Source organism: Malaya genurostris, chromosome 3 (assembly GCF_030247185.1).
Source record: "Malaya genurostris strain Urasoe2022 chromosome 3, Malgen_1.1, whole genome shotgun sequence".
In the NCBI taxonomy this organism is placed as follows: Eukaryota; Metazoa; Arthropoda; class Insecta; order Diptera; family Culicidae; genus Malaya; species Malaya genurostris.
Genome location: NC_080572.1, coordinates 14,175,671 through 14,198,277, shown reverse-complemented (window position 1 = coordinate 14,198,277; position 22,607 = coordinate 14,175,671). Strand labels below are relative to the sequence as shown.

The 22,607-nt window shown below is 36.2% G+C and overlaps 2 protein-coding genes across 2 annotated transcripts; one reads left to right on the top strand and one right to left on the bottom strand.

The window, feature by feature from the left end:
* The first annotated feature begins 31 nt into the window (after positions 1-31).
* Positions 32-18,481, top strand: LOC131435908 (liver carboxylesterase 1F). Its single transcript, XM_058604179.1, has 6 exons — positions 32-83; positions 563-684; positions 8,491-8,690; positions 8,757-9,836; positions 16,911-17,326; positions 17,385-18,481. The coding sequence occupies exons 3-6, from the start codon at positions 8,574-8,576 to the stop codon at positions 17,974-17,976; spliced, it is 2,205 nt and encodes a 734-aa protein (XP_058460162.1). The 5' UTR covers positions 32-83; positions 563-684; positions 8,491-8,573; the 3' UTR covers positions 17,977-18,481.
* LOC131435909 (uncharacterized) lies at positions 18,384-22,340 on the bottom strand. Its single transcript, XM_058604180.1, has 3 exons — positions 21,624-22,340; positions 20,267-21,564; positions 18,384-18,512 (listed from the first exon to the last, which is right to left on the bottom strand). The coding sequence occupies exons 1-2, from the start codon at positions 22,196-22,198 to the stop codon at positions 20,553-20,555; spliced, it is 1,587 nt and encodes a 528-aa protein (XP_058460163.1). The 5' UTR covers positions 22,199-22,340; the 3' UTR covers positions 18,384-18,512; positions 20,267-20,552.
* Between the last annotated feature and the right edge of the window lie 267 nt (positions 22,341-22,607).

Here is a 22,607-nt window from a genome sequence, read left to right as displayed (position 1 = left end):
AACTTTGTCCAGTCAATTTAGTTCGGCAGTGGCGGTCAAGTGAAGTAGTCTGTCATAGATTCAATCTTAGTCCGGTGGAACCGGTGAATTAATTAAATTACGGACTTCTGCAATTTATTCCATTAATATATGATCGAACTGTGATGCAACTTTATGACCTTGAGAAAAAAGAAATGTGCGTTTTCGAATTTAGTGTATTGCAATCTCCGAGTGCGATGGACAACAACGTGCTTAGCAGACCGGAAACATTGAAAAGAGCGTTTAGATGAAGGGGACGATGTCTCTGAAGTTACTACTTCGTGCAGAGAGTGTCAGAAAAACATTGGTTAACATTTAAAATAGCTCTGGAAAAATTCACGAGAAAAATATTGTAGTGTATACACAAAAATATCATGCGCAATTGCTTATTAAAACTGGTTTATTGAAATTTTGAATAAAATTGTTTGTTCTCGTGTGTTGAATGGTTTTTCCAAACAATAAGGGAATAAAGTAAATTAGATCGTGGATAGCAATCGTGAAACGTCCGGCAAATACTAACGCCAACGATTGGCAACAACTGTAGAACTGAAAGCAACGCTACAACATATAACAGCGTGGTCTCCCATTATTGTATGAACCGGCCAAATGCGTCATGACAACGAGGAAATAGCGATCTGGAACAAAATTTATTTAAAATACATACAGGTAAACCTCCTCTGATTCATTCACCCCCAGTCCATAAGTTCTAGAACGAATGGTGAAAATGGTCTGATATGTTGTCATGCTACACTAACACAATGGAGTAGGGCAATTAGGTTTCATATCACCTCATCATACATTTTTACATGAAAATCTAAACTCCGAATAAAAAAACACACGTTTGACAACTGAGTTCTTGGGTAGGTTATCGAAAGCAGAAGTTTATTTCATGAAACACATACAATTTGACTAGACCTATTTGAAGTGTTGATATACAACATGCATTGAAAGACAAAAATTGTAAGTTGTAATTTGAATAATAGTATATAAATGGTATTCTACACGGAACCACCCGCGATCCGATTTCAACCAGAATATTAGTTGATTTTCTGAATTCGATTGGTTAAAATTTGGTACAACTAATCGATTGTTGTTTTAACTCAACTGTCATTTTTGTTTTTCGATTATCAGAAACGATGGTTGAAACAACTAATTTAACTGTTTGAAAAAAATGCTGTCAATTAGTGAGGACACATACCTTTCAATTTCAACAAATATTTTAGTTGAAATAACTGGTGTTGTTATTGAAACAAAATTCTGTTAGTTGAAAAATAAATCGGTTTTATTTGTTTTAGACATTGCAAATAGTTGAATCAACTCGAACAATGTTATTGATTTGCGAAAATAATCAAAATATACTTACTGATACCCGTCATGATTTATTTGAAATAAGTATGTTGAGATTCATGAAATAAAAATCGTTGTTAAAATAAAACAGTATTTTATATTGACATGTAATATCATTAGGGCTGCGAAAACCACCGATCACTGCTGATTTCAAGTGATCTTAACCAAGGAATAAATTATCATTACGAAATCAGAACTGATCTGATCTCTAAGTGATTTTGATTTTTGTATGATCATGAATGTCAAGTCGAGATCAGTAAAGATCTCAATTTTAAAAAATACTTCTGATTCGATCGGAAACGTTTTTAATCAGCAAAAGTGCCCGGAGGGGCGAGTAAAGTAGCGAAATTATTAAATTTACCTAAAATGAGTATTGAAAGATGATACCTTCAAACGGTTGAACTAAAGTTATGCAATGATAATTTTAGTCAATTTATATGAGCTTGGGTGCATCAACCGCTGGGAATTGGAGTTTTGCTACGGTAATTCAAACGCGCCATTCAATCGCAGCGCGTTCTGTGTGTTTGAAATCCTTCGCTCCTGTTACTTTTATAAATTAAATTCATGTCAAAAAGCGTTTTATTACTAATGCATGAACATCATCATCGGTATCAAACAGCTGGAAGTAAAACAGTCTGCTGGAAGTAAATCAATGATCGAATTTGAAGCATAAAATGTTTGCGCATACCTGAAAGATTACGAGATGATCATTTATTAACATTTACTAATTTGTCACCAAATCTTTTTCATCTTAAACAAGGTTAACTTTATCACAACACCGCTGTTAGATAAACACTTGTTATGGAATCATAAATTTCTCAAATCGAGTGGCCACAATTTCACCAAACGCTTTAATCATCGATGTTGTTTTCATTGACATTTTGAAGCGACTCGAACAGATTTCAACTAAAAAAGTTGTTGATTTTGCATTGCGATTATTGTTTTGCTTTCAACTGTTTCCGGCATTTGACAGCATTCAAAACAACATATTTTTCAATTAGTTGAATATATCCAAATCAAAAACCATATTGGATGAATCAAAAAGAAATTAGTTAAATCAACTATCACAAAAATCAAAAACTGCGATATCACAATTTTTTGATCGAAGGGTTCTCCGTGTAGGGTAGCTGTACCCTTCATCATCTCAGATCTAGCGTTCATCTCATGGTTCAAGCAAGCTTTTCTCGTTCTAACGAATGCTTGAATACATTAGCTCGAAACAGAAGATGAAAATTGGTCGCATTGCATCGAATATTCGCTTAATTATTACAGAAATAGTACTTTTTTACAATATTGTAATGCTTCCTAGGACAAAAACAAGGATATCGGACTCGATTACTAGAGATACGGGTCAGGTTCGAATTCAGAAGAAAATTTTCGAATACGAATGAAGATTTTGCATTTTTTAAAAATTATCCGAGTCGAGTTTAAAACGTGCATTTGTATACTAGATACGATTGACTGTTGTATACTAAAATTCGATTGACATTAAAAATGAAACAATTCTTAGGTTCAATTATTCAATACAATTTTTTTATTATGGTGGACCTAATTATAAACTCACTATAGACCTAGCGCACAGATTGTTTGTGAATGAGAAAATTGGCGATTAGATTCTTTCATAATAAATGATTCTACCCTTTCAGAAATTCTTATATGACTGACGACTTTTGAATTCTGGTATCTACTGGATTTGATTATGACCATTAAGAAATCATTTTCTTCCACTGGATTTTTGTTTGAAGGAAAAATTGTGAACCTACTCGCCTTAAGGTGGGCAATCAAAGTACGAACAAACTTAATTATTTTATAAACAGTAAATCGATTCAATAGAACATTGCATATATTTTGGTCGAATTCAACTTATAATAATATGTGAAATTAGATCCAATGATCCTGTGTACGTGAGTCGGTGCACTAGATTATATTAGACCTGAGACCTGCTTCAAGATAACTTTAACAATTTCATTCTGAATCTTCTGAAGCGTTTTATTTCTGGTAGTCTTAGTTCCTTTTGTGATCCTTGAAAGCAAGATTTTTAAAAAACAGACCTAAACATTTTGCATGATAAGACCATGTCAACCCAACTTCTTCATAACCCAACTTTGAACTCAATTTGCATGCTGAAGATTGGTTTCGCTCCAAGCAGACAGGGTCTGCCTTAATGTAGACTTACACGCAGTGTGTAAACACATTAATATAGGGTATATATTAATGTCAAGTTGGACGGTGTACATTGCAACCTCAGTAGGGCAGTGTTGATATAATGTATGAATTGACGAATTGATCTTAAATAAAATTATCTTAAAAATCTGTTACCAAACGTATTTAATTTTATTTGGTATTTCAACAATATTGAAATTATCGTAAATATTATAGATTAGAGAGGATTACTATTATCATAGTAAACAAAACCCCGCATGATTCCGTGTGAATTCAAATCTCCCAGAATCAACCCTAGAGCAGGAAGAGCTTCCGATGACCAGCATGCGTGCCACTCGCCGAGTCTTCGTGACCCATGGGTGTCTCCCGCGACAGAAGGATGCGGCAACTATCGATACGTGCCAACGTCATCGAGATAAGTTCCAACCTACCAACCAGAATTGGACATTGAGCTGATAACTGCTTCAAAACTGTTCTAGCTATTCGAAGGAATGCTGAGAAGACATGAGGGCTCTCCTCGCAACAAACACATTTTTCAATATCTTTATTGACCCTATTATATACACGATTTGGTTATTACCATGAAGACATAATTTGCCTCCGCAATTCTGTGATTTTTGTGTAGGGAAAATTGTAAACCTACTTGTATTGTGTAATGGGGAAAAGGAACTTATATACTAACTTACTGACTAATACAGAGAGCGAATCGATTCAATTGAATATTGCATCGATTTTTGTCGGAATTTGCTTATAATATTGTGTGACATTACATCTAATGGTTCTATATTTGTGAGTCTGTGTAACTCATTTGTAATAAACCAGGGAGGACGCTTCAAAATCATTTTCAGAATTTTATTCTGAATCATTTGAAGCGTTTTCTTCCTGGTGGAACAACATTATGACCAAATTGGTACTGCATAAAGCATGGCTGGTCTGAAAATTTGTTTATAAATTAATAATTTGTTCTTTGGACAGAGCTTAGAATTTCTGTTTATAAGAGAATATAAACATTTTATATATTTATTACACTTTGCCTGGATTCCTTCAATGTAATCCTTGAAAGTGAGTTTTTTTTTCATACGTTAAACCTAAATATTTTGTTTCATCAGACCATATCAATTCCAAGCCATTCAATTTGATAATGTGATTATTGTTTGGTTTAAGAAAAGAAGCTCTTGGCTTATGAGGAAAGATAATTAATTGCGTTTTTGCTGCATTTTGTGCAATTTTCCATTTTGACAGATAATCACTGAAAATATTTAAGCTTCACTCTTAAATTTCTATCTGTGGGTAACAGACTTGTTTCGTCACAGAATAGCGATTTCTGACAACCAACGGGTAGATTTGGAAGATCAGAAGTGAAAATATTATACAAGATTGGAGCTACGCTCGAACCCTGCGGAACACCTGCTCGTACGGGTAGCAATTCAGATTTACAACATTTAGGGGTTTTGTTGGTTTGTGCAAAAATCACATATTTTGTTTCTATTTCGTCGGGTTTCGCCTTCGGCTCGTCAGTGCTTAAAGCAGTTCAAATTGAACTGCCATCTCGTGCCTAGCAGTTCAACTTAAACCGCTAAGCAGACGCTAAGTTTACACTACTTATGCAACCCTCAAACTATATTGCACAAGTAATATATTATTTCTGACATCTCAGGCGTAAACGAGTGACGGCTTATTACTGGCCGTCGCAGAATGTGAACATTTAGGGGTTTTGTTGGTTTGTGCAAAAAGCACATATTTTGTTTCTATTTCTGTGCGTTTCGCCTTCGGCTCGTCAGTGCTTTAAGCAGTTCAAATTGAACTGATAGCAATTCTGATAGCTAACCTGAAGAGTACGATCAGTTAAATAATTTTGAATCATTTTGATATGAAACTGGAAATCGGACATTTTTGCTATGCTATTAAACCTTTGTGCCAAACACTGTCGAATGCTATTTCGTTGTCTAGAAGAGCAACTCCAGTGGATAACCGAGAATATTTATTTGCTTTTATTATGTTCGTTACTCTTACAAGTTCATGAGTAGTTGAATGACGTTGATGACGAAATCCAAACTGCTCTGGTAAAAAAATTGAATTCTCATTTATATGAGACATCATTCTCAACAAGATATTTGTTTCAAAAAGTTTACTGAAAGAAGAAAGTAAACTAATTGGTCGATAACTTGATGCTTCTGCTGACTTTTTATCAGGTTTGAGGATAGCAATTACTTCAGCGTTTTTCCATCTTTTAGGGAAGTAGTCTAATGAAAAACACTGGTTGAAAATGTTAACCAAGAGTCTCAAGGTGACATCGGGGAGATTTTTAATAAGAATATTAAAAATTCCATCATTACCAGGAGCCTTCATGTTTTTAAGTTTCCTAATAATTGACTTAATTTCATCAATAATCGTCTCAATAATGTCATTTGGTAATAACACTTGAAATATGATCATATTTCAGTGAAACTTCATTTTCAATAGGACTCACAACGTTCAAATTGAAATTGTGGACGCTCTCGAACTGCTGAGCAAGTTTGTGGGCTTTTTCGCCATTTGTAAGAAGTATTTGATTTCTTTCCTTGAGAGTTTCCAGAAACGTTAGAACATGGTTTAATTTGTTCAACTTCTTTGGCGAAATTTTCATTTCGCTAAAGAGTAAATCTATGTTTAATTTCTTTTGTAAATCCTAAACTATGTTTTTCATAGTAGGATCACGAGAACGTTGATATTGTCATCGAAGAACATTCTTCAACCGAATGAGCAGTTGAAGATTGTCATCAATGGTAGGAGAGTTTAATTTAGTTTGAGCTTTGGGAACTGAAAGATTTCTAGCTTCGATAATGTAATAATTCAAATTATCTATTGCTGTGTCGATGTCTGCAGAATTTTCTAAAATAATTTCATGATTCACATGATTTCCAATGTGAGACCTGTATTCCAACCAATTAGCTCTATGATAGTTGAATATAGAACTAATTGGATTAATTATAGCCTCGTTGGAAAGTGTGAATGTTACAGGAAGATGATTTGAGTCAAAGTCAGCATGTATAATTGGTTCACTACAAATGTGACTTTGTAGAGGGTTTTTTCACGGAAGAGAAACAAGTTGGACTACTGGGATGAAGAACTGTGAAGTAACCAGCTGAGAGTTGATTATGAAGTATTTTACCATTACTGCTATTTTGCCTACAATTCCACTGGACATGCTTAGCATTTAAGTCCCCTATTACGAAAAATTACGGTCGATATCTTGTGAGTTTTTGCAAATCGCCTTTAAAGAAATTTAATTGTTCGCCGGTGCATTGGAATGGCAAATATGCTCCCGCGATGAAAAAAATTCCATGAATGGTTTCAATTTCGATTTCCAAGCTTTCAATAACTTTAGTATTGAAAGAAAGTAAAATTCGATGTTTAATTTGCCGTTGGACAAAAATGGCAACTCCACCACCCATTCCAGTAAACCTGTCAAATCGAATTAAAGAAAGTGCATGCAAAATATCTATTCGCTCCTTTTAAAATATTAGTCTTTAGACAAATTGGCTTCTCCATCCGTGTAAAACAAATAGTTTGCAATAAGTCGATCATCCGCTGATACTTGTGAGCAGGCCCGTACCCAGGATTTCGTTTCGGGAGGGGCCCAAAGATTAAAAAAATGTTACTGAAGATTGCTTATGTACCCAATTCTCGGTGTGCCTTTTACGGGTGTTTTAAAAAGACACTTTAAACTTTTCCACTGAAACTGTTATTGTGTTACATTTCTTTACGTTCACTGTCTTGTTATTTCTGCAACACATGTCTTAGACCTTCTAAATAATTATATATCTGTTTTTGATTTCGGGAGGGGCCCGGGCCCCTCGGGCCTTCCCTCTGGGTACGTGACTGCTTGTGAGTTGCCATATGATGGATCGTTTTTTCAAAAACCTAAAGCTGTTATGATATTTATCGAACCTCCTATGGGCACTATGCGGAAATTTATGAGTGATAAGAAAAAAGATAAAGAAAAATTTCAAATTGTACTGATGTGAAATTGATTTATTGGTAAGAAATCATCCTCAAAGTATGATTCTAAAAACAAAATTTTTTTTCTTCAACTGACCAATTATTCTTAACAATGTCTACACCGTATAAATTTCAACCAATAACTAATAACAATTAAAATTAAAATAATTTTCGGAAGCATATAAAACGACAAACGTAATGAAAACAATAAACGACATCGCTCGTTTGTGCGGATGCTTTCTTTTTTCTTTGCAACGAAGCATGGCTGTAAAATTGTTCTATCGCCATTTCCCACTGAACTCATTTATTTAAAAAGTTCCTCGTTCGTTAGTTACCTTTTTTCGTTTTTTCACTGCTTTTCATATAGCTAGTTGAAATAATTCTACTAGCACCATTTCAAGCATCGCATGAACGGTGCGATAGTGTTATTGTTCTTATGCTAATGCCACGTTTAGATCCGCTTTCCACGTGCGTTCTCCTGCAGTATGTAGTTGCATCAACACGGATGTGTCTGTACCTGATAGCTTTAGTTTCTTTTACTGTTGTATTCCAGATTTTTCTGTCACCCACTATTATGTAGTAATGTTCACTCGATAGTCGTAGCAGACAAACAACGCTAATATGTATCATTTCTATTTACCTAATGTCATCATTTCAAAAATTGTTTTTACGATGCGAAAATCTGCAAAAACATTTACCTAACTCTCAACTATTCATATTTGCGCAATGGTGACTTAATGTACGGACCGTAACTATTGTCATTGCAACTGTTTTCTACGTACAGTTCGAGCAAATTGGGGTTCTCAACCGTGACAAATTGTAATGACATATTAGTCAGCTAAACACGCATCAAATGCTCGCAACATTGAAGTAACTCTATTACCAAATCAATTATCTAAAATTGAATGTAGAATGAAAATTATTTTATTTATCATTTGAATGGAATAACAAAACCACGATGTTTTTACTTTCACCCAACAGGACCGTGATATTTAAATCTGAATATGTCGAGCCTGATCGAGTTCCATGCGTCGTTAATCTACGCCAGTCATCATCTTTAAGCCATGGCAGCAATCAGATTGCTACTCTGGATTCTTATTTTCGGGCTATTGGTTATGGGAGTCACACAGGCTCAAATTCAAGATACCACCGTGATTCTTAACCAAGGATCGATCGTAGGGGTATGATAAGTTCGATAAGTGATCAAGTAACATGGTCCCCTCAATTAATCTTCGTTTGATTTTCAGCTCAAAGTATTTCCCGAAACTTCTCGCAGTCCGATTTTCGCTTATCTTGGCATACCCTATGCAAAACCTCCGATAGCCGAGCTTCGTTTTGCGCCACCAATTCCTTCTTCAGGATGGAATCGTACTTTATACACTCGAGATTTCAAACCTATCTGCCCGCAACTTGAAAACAACAGCTACGATGAAGTGGATCCCCAAAGAACCTATAAGTTTCGGGAGACCAGTGAGGATTGCCTATACTTGAACATTTGGATGCCAGAATCGGCTGTTCGATTTGGCGGATTCCCGGTGCTGGTGATGATTACTGGAGAAGAGATGGCCTTCGATTGGTCCATTAACCGGGCAACTGGATTAGATCTAGCATCGGATGGAATCATCGTTGTCACCGTTCAGTATCGCACAAATGTATTTGGTTGGTTATCGTTGGGCAAAAAATATGCTCCTGGAAATCTCGGACTACTTGATCAAAAGCTGGCTCTCATTTGGGTGAGGGATAACATTCAAAAGTTCGGAGGTGATAGTAATCGCATCTCGCTCTTGGGTCACGGAACGACGGCTGCTCCAAACGTTATGACCCACCTAATAAGTCCAAAAGCACGAGGTTTATTCTCAAAGGCAATCATAATGTCCGGAACCATTTTCTCACCGTATTCTCGGATCAATGTGGATCGACGTCTTTCGGATGAGATTGTAAAAATTCTTGCCTGCAATTATGATGTGGGACGTAATGTGCTTCGGTGTCTACAACAGAAAAGTGTTCATGATCTGCTAAAGGCATACGAGTACGTTTACAAAACCGGTAACTATACAATGAATTTGGGACCCATCGTGGATGAATATCTGGACCAAACAGATCGATATGTACCGGATGATCCAAGAGCACTGCTCGCTGCTAACTCGTTCATCATTGAAGACATACCTATCATGTTCGGAATCACCAGCAATGAGGGAGCTTTTATGCTAAATAAATGGCTTGACTTCGCCAAACAAGGCCAAGACTATTTGAGAAGGTATGTCAACGAGTCCTTGGTTCCGAATATAATGGAACAGTATGCTTTCGGCGGTATCGGTCAGCACCAGGTAAGATTATTATGCATTTTATATAATATTTCACTAACGTATTGGTTTCCAGTCGTGAGAATCTTGCATGTCTGTCATATCATATAAATTGAATGTCAAGAGATAACAAGCAAAGCCTTGGTATTATATCCCTGTAGAAGAATTTGACCTTCTGTTCCAACAAACTTCGCAGCCGATTCAAAGTGTACAGAACCATTGCATGGATAGTGATACGATCCTAGTGACACTACGAATCCTTCCAGATCGGGGCTCAAACATATGACAACTGGTTTGTTAGACCACTACCTTATGCATTGAACCGCCAACCCGCCACAAAGAGATAGAAGTCTCGTTATATAAGTCATACTATTCGATTGCACTCATCCTGCATATCTGCAGTCTGACATGAGATCGACCTCTTCTTTCCGTTTTCCTGCTGTAAATAATTTGACCGCTTTTTATTGGCATTCGTAACTTTTATATCAAAATTACCCGGGTTGGCGGTTCAATACACAGGGCACTGATCTTACAAACCAGTTGTCGTGTGTCCGAGAACGAGAACGAAGGATTATAGTTATTTTTTTATTTTTTTATTTATTTATTTATTTACATATTTATTAGCCCACTGGAGCTGAAATTCTTTCATTCTCCTTCTCCAACAGGCATAAAACCTTCTCATCTTTTGTATCAACAGATTACATACATCCAAATGCTACATAACAATAATCGTATATTATCATTATTCTAATCTGAAATTTCAACGCTAACATGCATTTTATATAATATAACTAACGCTTCAACCGCCAATGTAAAATAGTATTGTCCTTGGAGTCTATTTTATTATATCAATGTTTGTTACATATTCTTTCTCCACAATCCACCCACGATTGAGATAGTATTTTTCGTTAATTGAACATGCATAATGTGTACCTATATCTGAAAAATGATATTTTCTAAAACCGAATAAAAACTTTTACCCATATTCAAGTTTTAATTGAGAAACCCGGACTGAAATTATCCATTCGCTTCAAAATGTCATCGATCGCACGAAAAAAATTTGGAAGCCAAAACCAGATAAAAATTCAGCCAATGTTTCTTTTAGGGGTCGAAACGCCAGCTTCTTGTAGTCCCCCTAGGAATGTAGAAACAGAGCACCTACCCAGTTAACTCGTCTGAAATTTTATTCGGAATTCAGTATGATTTCCAAATGGATTCCGAATCGGTTGTTGCATCTGATTAGGAATTTATTTGGAAATCATACTTAATTCCGACTCAAATTCCACAAGAGTTGGCTGGGTACACTGAAAATCATTTTTACCTATTTTTTGAGGAGAAATCACTCATTGTCGAGCTCTTCTATTAGCTACCTAAAATTAGGTAGTTATCTACTCAAACTTTGACTTGATCGTTAAAAATGGGTAACGTGCTTTGTTATGGCATAACACTTTGGGTAAACTTACGTTTACCTAAATTTTGAGGTCATTACTCGTTACCTAAAATTGGGGAGATGCACGTTAGTTGATGTTGGGTAGGATTTGACCCAAAATTAGGTAGCGGCTGGTAAGAGTGTAGTAGGAAGATTTAGGATTTGCGGAAAAGATTTCACTCGGGTAAGAAGTGTGAATGGAGGGGGAAGTGGTTGATACGTTGAAAGAAGGGAAGTGAAAAAAACCCCATTTTCAGTGTGTAATTCCATACCCAGACATTTTCCAGGTGTGTAGTTCAGTATAATCTCAATAGGGCTTCCGCCGCCCCTTGGAAGTATGAAAGTATCATCAATAAAATAATGAAAAAGTTTCTGCTAAACACAATACTCGAACCTGCAATCAATATTTACAACAATAAATAACCATCGATCCCTTTCTCTCTAACATTTGCAGAGTAAAGTTTAAGATTATCGTTTTATCACTAGATTGGTACTTCAAAATATAAGCTGCTAACATCACAAGCCAGTTGTCTATATTATAGCCTCGACCTGGAATAATTTTTAGTACTTTAGTAATAGATACGGCCCTGGCAACAAATATCTGCAGCTGGAAATTTAGTCGTTTGCATCTGTCACTTTGACAGTTTGCGTCTAACAGTGCAATCTCAAGTATCCGGCCGACTTCCGGAAAGTGCACCGAAAACACATTTTCAACTATATCATCAAAGAGAAAAGACACGATATATATTTTGTTGCACGATAAACTACCCCGGTGACACGATTGCCATCTGCATAAGTTGGCTTAAAACCGAAATTTTTGGTTCTTTGGTTCTAGTTCGCTGTCAAATACTGTGTTTAAGCAGTGTTCACATCTGTCTTCATGCGGTTGCACCAATATAAGGAAACGATTTCGCCGGAATATAATCAAACTATAATAAACCATAAATTTCTTTCCTTATTCAAAAAGAATTCAAATAACTGGTTATGGAGAATACAAGACTAGAGTTATACTTATATTGGGTCAAATGGGTTTGCTATGGACACCAGTGTAGTGTGATTGTAATAATTTTTGGATGCAATGTAATATCGGATGCTCACCATACGCTTCGCATTTTGCATCCTCTTGCTTGAATTTTTAGTGAAAGAGTGATACAACTGAGTTTCCTGTGATTTGGGTATTGAATACCAGTGATTTAAAAGTATTGCTGAAAGTGACAGTTTAAATAATTTCTAAAATGAAATTTGTTATTGCCAGTTTCTATGCAAATTGGCGAGTTGGCAAAATGGTTAGTCGCCATTTAAATTCAAATTGTATGTGAGCTGTCAAAAAGTCTAATATCGACTTTGTTATTTGCATACAAAGATAGGACTTATTTAGACTGTAGACCTTTTGGAAAATCATTCGAAGCTCCAATTCAAATCTGATGCCATCAAATATAAACTATATGTCATTTGCATCTTAGAGCTAACGCAATGTGCCCAAATAAATTTGATTCGAAAAAAAAAATACATTGGTTTATTATAACCTATAGTTATTTTAAGATCCTGAATATATCTGATTTCAATATTCAACTACTCCGCCATTTTTGGAAATAAATTTTTTTAAGGATATTCTATTCCATTTATTTCAAACCAACGTCGATAAAATGACCTACCTCATATGATACACAAATAGCAGCTCTTTTGTGGGTATTCTACATAACAATGACCAGCATTTCGAGTTTCACCGCAGCCTTTTCAGCTCGAATATTAGCTTTGAGTTCGTCAATGTTCTTTAGCTCACCAAAATAAATCCGAACGAGAGCCACACGATTGAACCCTTGAAACTATTTTTTTTTTAGACAAACCACTTTGTAATTCAGGAAAAAGAAGTTCAATCCAAATAAATATCAAACATTTTTTATGACATGGAAATCAATTCAGCTGTATCTTAATTGATCGCACATTTTATTATTTATGTTCCACATATCCCCACGAATTGAAATTTAGTGCACAACTAAAGTCTAGCTAGAATGACACCACAAGGATATTGCCAATGATTTGTTCGGGTAACGAGTTTCACAAATAAAATGTAGTGTAATGTTCATATCACATTTACCTACCAGTTCATATCAAATTTAGATACCAGAGAATTACTACACGGAAAGACCGAAATCAGCATTTTGGCGAAAAAATTAGTTGATTTTCTGATTTTAGCTAGTTATTTTTTGATACAACTAAAAAAATCTTACTTTTGCTAATTTAGATTTTTTATTTCTGATTCCCTTAATAATAATAAAATATTTGTTGAAATGGCTATTTTTTAGTTGAATTCGTCAAATCAACGTGCTGTTATTTCTTAGCTAAGGCACACTTCATTTCCATTCAACTAATTTTTTAGTTATTTTATTTGTTTTCAACCAACATAAATGGTTGAATTGGCTTCGGCAATTTGCAGCTATGTGGCGCACTGTCACCGAAAAAAACGTTAACACCGTAATGACTACTAGCCACTAGATGGCGCACTACTGCCGAAAAATATTTCAGTCGCGGTAATCTTTCCTATATTGGTAGGTATAAATACGATGTTGTATTGGAGAAAAGACATAAGCGAAACATAAACTTCTTTTTGAAATTTTTCTTCTAAATCGCTGCTTTCTTCATTCGACTTCGCGAAATCGACTCTCTCACTGAAAACTTTGAGCACTCGGAAAACAAAAACCGAATACAAGTAATACACCGGACGGCGTAGCCCGGAAGGTTGGAAGATACAAAAAACATCATTTGACATATACAATATATAGAGTGCAACATTCGAAACTCACTTCACTGTTCCGCGTAAAAACATTATTTTGCACAATCGCTTCAAATGCGCACAAATTCTGAATAAATACACTTTCCACTAAGAGTTAACGTCATTTTTACAAATCGAATCAGAAATTTATATATGGATATATCGTAACACATGCGAAAAACATCAAAACAATTTCCAAGCAGTTTCAACAAGACTGTCCTTTTTAGCTTTTTAATGGATTGTTTTGATTTGACACTTCTCATGAGTTTTTGGCTAATAAACTTGTTGATTAAACCAATTTCATTTTTGTGTTCTTTGTGCTGTCCTTCAGTACTGATGGTGATAGAAAATAGAAACAAATTTTCTGATTTCAATAACAAATTAGTTGTCAATGAGAATTTCGTGTTGGATTGAAATATTGCTGGTTTTTGTTCAGGATATTCGCCAACTAAACAAATTCTCTAAAAATAAGAGTTTTTTCCAGCAAAGTAAACTCTCAATTTTAACTAATTTCATAGTTATTTTGGAAATTTTGTTGTTAAAATCAACTAATTCAAAAACAGTAATACGAATTAGGCACAGAGCTAATTTCGGTCGTTCCGTGTATTTTAAATATTAATTGAAGTCAAAAGGGAGATTTTTTCAGATTTTCATATATGTATATCCATGAAATAAAAAACGCAAACATTTTTTTAAATTAGCATAGAAGTTCAATGAATGAAAAAACAGCAACTGATAACGTCGTGGGAGTTCGAATCGACAAGCCGCCAGAAATCGCTTTGTTGTCACTGTCATCCAACCGAACCGAGTACTCCCCCATCACTGCCGATGTCCAGTGTCTCTACTTTCATATCGATTTTGAATTCGTTTCTCGGTAGTGCAACGGCCTGTTTGAAGCATTCGGCAGGCACGGGTACAATTCCGGACTGACGCAGGCACTCAGTCCAGTGGACCACATGGAATCTTTCATACTGGAACGGTCCGGTCATTGTAGTAAAAGAATGTAATTGAAAAACATTTCTCGACACTTTTCAAACTACTTACACTTTAAGGGAAGGGTAGGGTATAAATTAGGAAAAAATCATCATTTTTACGATTTTCTCCGAATTATCATTCAACAAAATAAATTCGAATGTTTTGCATGATAAAAAGCAATATTCGAACAACTGTATCTCAGCCGAGACTAATCAGAAGTCAACAAATCAAAACAGCACAGTTAGAGTTGAAGTTTTTGTAGACCGCAACATTTCTGTTTAATTGTTTTTTTTTGTGGTTGTTCAAAGTGAAAACTACGATTTTTCACGATAAAAACCGTCTGTCAAACTGTAGCTGTAAAACCTCCTCAAAGTAACAAATAACGAAAAAGAAAACGTCGGGGTCTAGTTTTTTATATGCAGCAAGTATGTGCCAAATTTCAATAAAAGGTGCAGTAGGTTTAGAATGACAATGGACACGGACTTTCAAAACCTGCTTTCGAGAAAAACGGGTTTAATGTTTTTTGTCTATAAAATCAATGGACACAATTTATTACTCAAGGGAACAAGTAGGGTCTAACATTTTCATAAAATCATATTTTTTGTTTTGTAATTTGTTATAATGAAACATTTCAAAAATCCTTTGTCAAATTTTAAAGTTGATCGAAGCAGATATCTTGGGCCTGTGTTCTTCGCAGTATGGGGCAAGCAAAGATAAAGGCCTCTGACTTGTTGAGTATTTTCCCGATAGACTTGAAAAGAGTATTCTTGAAATGTTTTATTATAAAAAAATAAAAAGAAAAAAATAAATGTTTTTTCAAATGTGTTAGACCCTACCCGCCCCTTAAGGACTACTGTTCATCATTTTTTAAGGGGATGTTCGGATAACATTCATTTTCGTCTCGTAAAATATTCAATTTGACTTTCGAAACCAAATACAAGTACACCCAAACCTCCATTTACGTAATAATCGGGACTTTGTAAATCGAATTATGACGTAAAAAAAGTTTACCTTATTTAGAATTTTCAACGTAAATAAAGTTTACGTTATTTGGAATTTTTAACGCAAAAAATGTTTTCCCTATGTATATATATTATTGGATATGTACAATATAATGGATAGCTATGGAACAAAAATTATTAGTGGCCATTATTACCGTTCTCACTTTCTCTTTCACATTCACTTCAAAACATGTCACTTCACTTTATTTTACCTATTACCAGTATCAAGCATAGTGAAGTGATCACTGTGGTGGAAAAAAACTAATTTTTTCAACAAAATATTGGTGGCGTGATGTTCATAATGGCATCAAGTTCATCCAAGTAATTACTTTTGTCTCTGAAGCGACTTCCGTAATAAGGACCTACATTCACTTCACTTGATGTCCACCGTGAAGTGATACCCATAATAAGGGCCACAGTCACTTCACTTGGTTTTCACCGTGTAGTGACACCGGTAATAAGGGCCAGTACTTTTGGAACGGGTTTGATGAGTAGATGTCAGAAAAAGGTTGTTTGAGGTGGTTCTGAATTTAAAGACGGCGTCTTCCGATTTATTGATATTCCATGAAAACATTTACAATATGGGTAATTTCGAAACGGGTTTGATGAGCAGATGTAGGAAGACGATGTTTGAGGTCGTTCTGAAATCCAAAATGGCGGCTTCCGGTTATTCCTTGAAAACCCTTACAAATTGTGTCGATATTTCTAGAATTGCTTGAATACTTTCACAATATGCATATTTTCGGAACGGTTTTCATTAGTAAGAGTTTACAGTAGCCTTATATCTGCACAGCTGCATGTGCAGCTCAGCCATAGCCGAAGCAGAAAAAAAGTAAACGCCGGAGAGCTCGGATCGGTCGGTTCGGCATAATGCGGATAGCCTTTTAATCACAACATATTTCTTTGCTGTCCCTTTACAGATACGGGAAACTATTAGCTGGCGCTTTTTCGACCAGATCTCGGATTCTACGGCTGATCTGTTGCATTCCATCATCAAAATGACAACGGAAACAAGACACGAGATCCCTTTCTACAAAACTTTAGAGGCACTGGGTACCATCGATTCTCGAACCGAAACCGTACAAAGTGATGTTCAAGACATGTCGGAACCTTTTCGGAAAAAGGGTAAACTCTTCGTGTATCTCTTTCACCATTCTAACTCGATGGACATGAGAGGCAGAATCAATTACTTTGGCGGAGCATCACATTCATCTGATTTGCCTTTTCTGATGGGACCGAGCCTATTTCAAGAGATCGCCAGGAAAAGATTGTCCCCGTCGGAGGACAAACTCTGTAAAAAGATGCGATCATTGTTCAACGAGTTCATTAAAGTCGGGTAATAAAATGTTTTTTTTATTCTTTATATTAAATAACATTTATCTTTCATATTTCAGTGATCCTACACCGGGTCGTAAAGTTGATGCATGGGTTCCGTATAGTCAGCATCTTCGGTACATCAAGCTGATCTCGACCAGAGCAGACAACATTTTCCAGAATGACAAACATAGTTTGGAGAGCACCTTCCTAGACAATCTAAAAATCATCGAAGATCAATTGCTGAATGCTAATAATGATGAAACATCTAACTTAGGGGACGTAAATCGGGAGAATCCATATCTTTTAGGACACAACAACTTAGACGATCAGGAAGGATCTCGATCGTCGAAGAGTGCCATCTTCCTGGATAACACAAAAGATTCTGAATATTTTCATTATCTACGTCGAATCGACAGCTTCTGGTTCCGGTTTCTACCGAGGTTGAGTCAGATTATGAACTACACCGACCAGGAACGCCTACGCAATCGAAGAATGGATCTCAGCTTCGAAGAAGAACAGGAGTTGGTTCGAGAATCCCCCGAAGCTTCTCGTTATCGTCACGCTTTCTTCTCGATGCTCACGCTTGTTTGCATGCTTCTTGCTGTACTGGGCATTTGCGTGTACATTTTGAAGAGAAACAGCAACAAAAGCTTGACCAGTTTCTTATGACATAAGTTTATCTTCCGGTCTAAGCTGTTCGACCGGAAGACCAGTGGGAGAAAGGCAGAGGTGAGTGGCAGTGCAGCAGATGTCGAGGATCGTTTCAACATTACTGGAATAAGCCATCGCCTCAAGACCGATCACGTAGTGCGCAGTAATCCCCTGTATGTAGATAATTACAAACAGTTTACTTCTGGAGGCGGAAATGATGTCACGGCCAGTATCGCTGCTAGCAATAGAAGTGTCATCGGAGGCACTAGCGGAACAGTCCCTTGCGGAAAAGAATTCGGTGAAAATGTGAATGCAATACTAACCGACTTGGACAATGAGTTAGAGATCAGAACCTGGCGACGCTATCAGCTCTCGAATGACCATTTTTAGTTTAGGTATATGATTGCATACAGAAGGATGTGGATGTGTGTTACATTACGATGGATCGCATTTCCGAACCAATACCAGTCGGATACGATCGTTTATCTACATATTAGATATGAAAGCTTTTGTTCAGAATAGTCTTAAGGTTAAAAATAAAGTTAATTTGAAACCTTATAGTTTCCTTATATTACATTTTGGTGGGGAAAGGGTTCCAATCAGCTTTTTACAGCCCTGTCCAAAATGTATTGCCCTCCCCGTTATTTTGTATCAGGCCGAATTAGCGCATGCGCGCCATATAAACGCCTCTTTCAATATGAGGAAATTACATTGTTACCCAGCAGTTTCTATTATTTCTTCATGTTGGTTTTCTTACCTTTGTTCATCGTTTGTATTCTGTTTTACCTTAATTCCAGTGTTCTATTCAGCTGTGATTCGTGTCTTTTGTTGTCATTTTTCACTCCGTACTTTTGCTGGCATGTTATGTTGCTTCCTTAAATGTAAAAGTTAGTTGTATGCAATGGTGTTTATATTCTTACCAATATTCCTTTCTAATTCTTTCAGCATTTTCGTATTTCTTGTTCCTCATCCAGTCATCCGTTTCCAAAAAAAAAAAAAAAATTAGTGTTTCATTGATCTTTGTAGAGCAGCTCATCATGGTTTGACGGATAAGAACTGAGGACATGCGTTTTTATTTAAATGATAATAACACTTGGGTTTAATAGTATTGCTACAGCATGTTCACATTTCGTTATCTTCGGTTGATTCTTGACAGTATATTACCATCCGCTCAGGCACTTTTGAACATCTGGTACACTGACTCGCCAATCGAAATGTGTCACAACCAATTTGATACAACACACCCGAGGGAACGGTATAATGTATGTTGTACACACAAAAACACTTACATACACACAGGCACATACGCATACACACATGCATACATACCTACATGTATTCCACAAGCAAGCATCACAACATTGAGTTACTATTTCTATTCTAATAGATTCTAACCAAAATTTGTGTGCCAATAGTCATCTCATTAGTAGAGTCGCTATGTTATTTTACCGATTACTCGACTTTCAATAAATTTATTGAGATAAAATCGAATGCAAAATCTTTGCCTCGTCTGTAAGAAGCAATGGAACATAAAAGTAGTTCAGAAAAGCTCCAGATTTCATGTTATTCTTGAAATTAATCTATCAAACAGAGATAACAGATCTCACTCTAACTAATGGTTTTCGTACATGAAATGACTAATGGATTTGAGAGGAATGGGGGTACCGTTACCCAATTTCTATCTCTTCTATTGGTCGATCGTTAGTCCTGAGCTGAAACGGTGGCCTTTATTACCGTTCTTGCATGCACTCACTCTTACATTTCATTCACACATCATCTCACCCATCAGGTCCCAAACGATACATCCTCACAATATAAACTGGATGAACATCGTTTGACAGCTATCAGTGGTTTGCTCATTGGTTCGGTCATTATTATTTTATTATATTCTACAATATTCTATTTCATTCCACAGTATTCCATGGTACACAAACCACCAATAAACGTCAAAGATGGATTCGATTTACCGTTCATTTATTGTCATCGTGTGAAACCCAATTGGGATACGTTTACTCTACTTAATTTTCACTTCACACTGGTAATAAGGGCCGGTAGTATGAAAATAAAACATAAAAAAGAGCTCAGTTAAGCCCTACCGGCCTCTCCAACCCCGGATGTTGGAGCGTAATGCAATCAACATCTTATTCAAGTCGTTCCATATATTATTCATTTAATTCAATTATGAAACTAAAAACTGTAACGCATATCTTTATCAAATTGTAACGCTAATTGATTGTATGTGATGATGTTTGCAATACCGTCAAGCCCAACAACCAAAGGGAGGGGAAAAATAAAGTTAATTTGAAACGAACCTAAAATATCCGAAGCAGAATAAAACAATTACAATTCCGATGCATACAAACAAGTTTTGTATTTCACATTAATTTAACATATTAAATAAATGGGTATTTCCTTGTCACTTCGCCATTGAACATCAGAATTTGTCATGTGGTATAAAAATAGCATTAAAAATATCGTGATTAATTTAAAGAACGTAAAGAAAGAACACGATACTTTGATTACTGTTTCTTTTTCGAAACTGCACAACGTAATCTGAACCATTTGCGACGGCATCTTTACTACACATCTTACAGCTATTCCATCTTCCAGCTGTAGAAGTAGCTGGCATTGAGATTTTTCTTATTGCGATCGGAAGGACTCTCCATGGCTGATTGCTCTTGAGAACAACTCGATTTACTATGACAGCGAATCCGATGCTCGTCCAATTGTGAAATCATGTGAAAGCGTTTCTTACAAGTGTGGCAAAGGATCGTTTTGAAATTTTCCTCATGGACTATAGTAGAACATTCATCAATTTGGTTCGCTGTGTTCGATAGAAGCTGATTTTTTATTAATGATACATCGTTAGGAGTTGGTAGAGCATTGGATGGTGATGATTGAAAAACGGTTTGCTGATTGTTAAGTGTGATGGAAGTTGTTGGAATCTTGCGATGATAGATTGAATTATGCGTTTCAAGTTCTGTTACCGATTCGAATGTTGCAATACATTCTTCGCAGCGAGTTACTATTACGATGGGAGATATAGATGAAGATCCCGTCGTTATCGAGCTCTGACCATCATCAATTTGTTGAGGGAAGGAGGGAGACAGTATTGCATTTCCCTCCGGATTATAGCGGGTGCGCAACTTTTCAAAATTTCTCAAAAACGATCTTTCGATTATAAGTGGTTGTTCTTCGGTGGCCGGCACCGGTTGTGTTTCTTCCACTTCCTCATCATCTACACTCTCTCCGTCGTAGCTAGATATGTGTTGAACACTTTTTCTGATTGAAAAAACAACACGACGTATAAATTCAAACGAAGAAATTGAACGATTCTCCTTTAAAAACAGTAGATGATACACTTCTCGGATAAATTTGATGAGCTTGAACTGTAAGCACTCTTCCAAGTGTTCATTCATAGAGTCATCAAACATGAACCGCTTTCGGCACGATGGACATTTTTTCTCTTTGTAGTCTGCTGGAAAACTGAAAGTTATATTATTCTCTTTTAAAACATCCAACTCCATAACATCATCTTCTTCGAATTCTTTCTCGGTGTAAGTAAAATAGCTCGGCCTGGCAGTAATTGACGGCGTTTCTTGTAATCTAAACAAAAATAAAATTATTAAGCCAACGCCAAAAAATCCAGTAAAACAATTTTCAACCTGTTCTGTTTTGCTTCATCTATATGTCGTTGTTCTTCTTCGGCGTTATTTTGCTTTTTCATTTTTACACCACTCCCGAGCACTTGCCTCATCACTTCTTTGTCCAAAGACTTTTGGTAGGCGGTCGGTCGCCCTCCAGCCAAATTAATCATTCTGTGCGTGACATCATTTACTTCTGCCTTGATAACCTCGGTTGGAACCACTATCGGTGGGATAACATGCTCCATACTATTCTTATCACCCTTTTGTTCTATCTGTTGAAGCCCGACCAAGTATCGTGCAGCCAGTAGGGCGGCCACATTGTCAATTGTCTGTCGCCGGAATGTATAGGCATGTTTCAGATAGGAAATACACAGAACGCATATTTTCTGTGGCAAACCATCATCCTCGTTTATGTCAACTCCAGCCACTTCGGTTACCAGCTTGCAGATCGACATTGTCCAGCGGGGGCATTCACGAGGGTGTTCATGAAGGTATGGCGGAATTTTAGCAAACAGACTATGTGATCCAGGTGCCGAACATATCCGACACAGTCCAGCTATGTTTCGCGATATATCAGAAATGACACCTATCATTTTAGATAAGTCCACAACTGAAAAAAACCAATGTTCTAAAGAAAATCAATTTGATCCAGCAAATTACATTAAAAGTAAGAAAAATCACTTTAAAATTCCAACTAATAAACAAGCGATACTTTTCTTTTTTTATTTGCTGGTGTCTAGGCGTAGGGATGTCGTAATATCGATCGATTAATCGTGTAATCGATTAATAACCCAGAATATCGAGTAATATTTAATCGGTTAGCTTCAGGCCGGTGGCAAGGATAATGCACTCCAGCAAGTGCTATCTTGCCAACATCTGGGGCATTTGGTGGGCAATCAGAGCGCTCAGAGTATGGTAAACAAACATTACAGAATTTCAATTCGAGTAAAATCTGGATTTCCTTATCGTAGTGATGATATTCTGATCGATAATTTGCGGGGA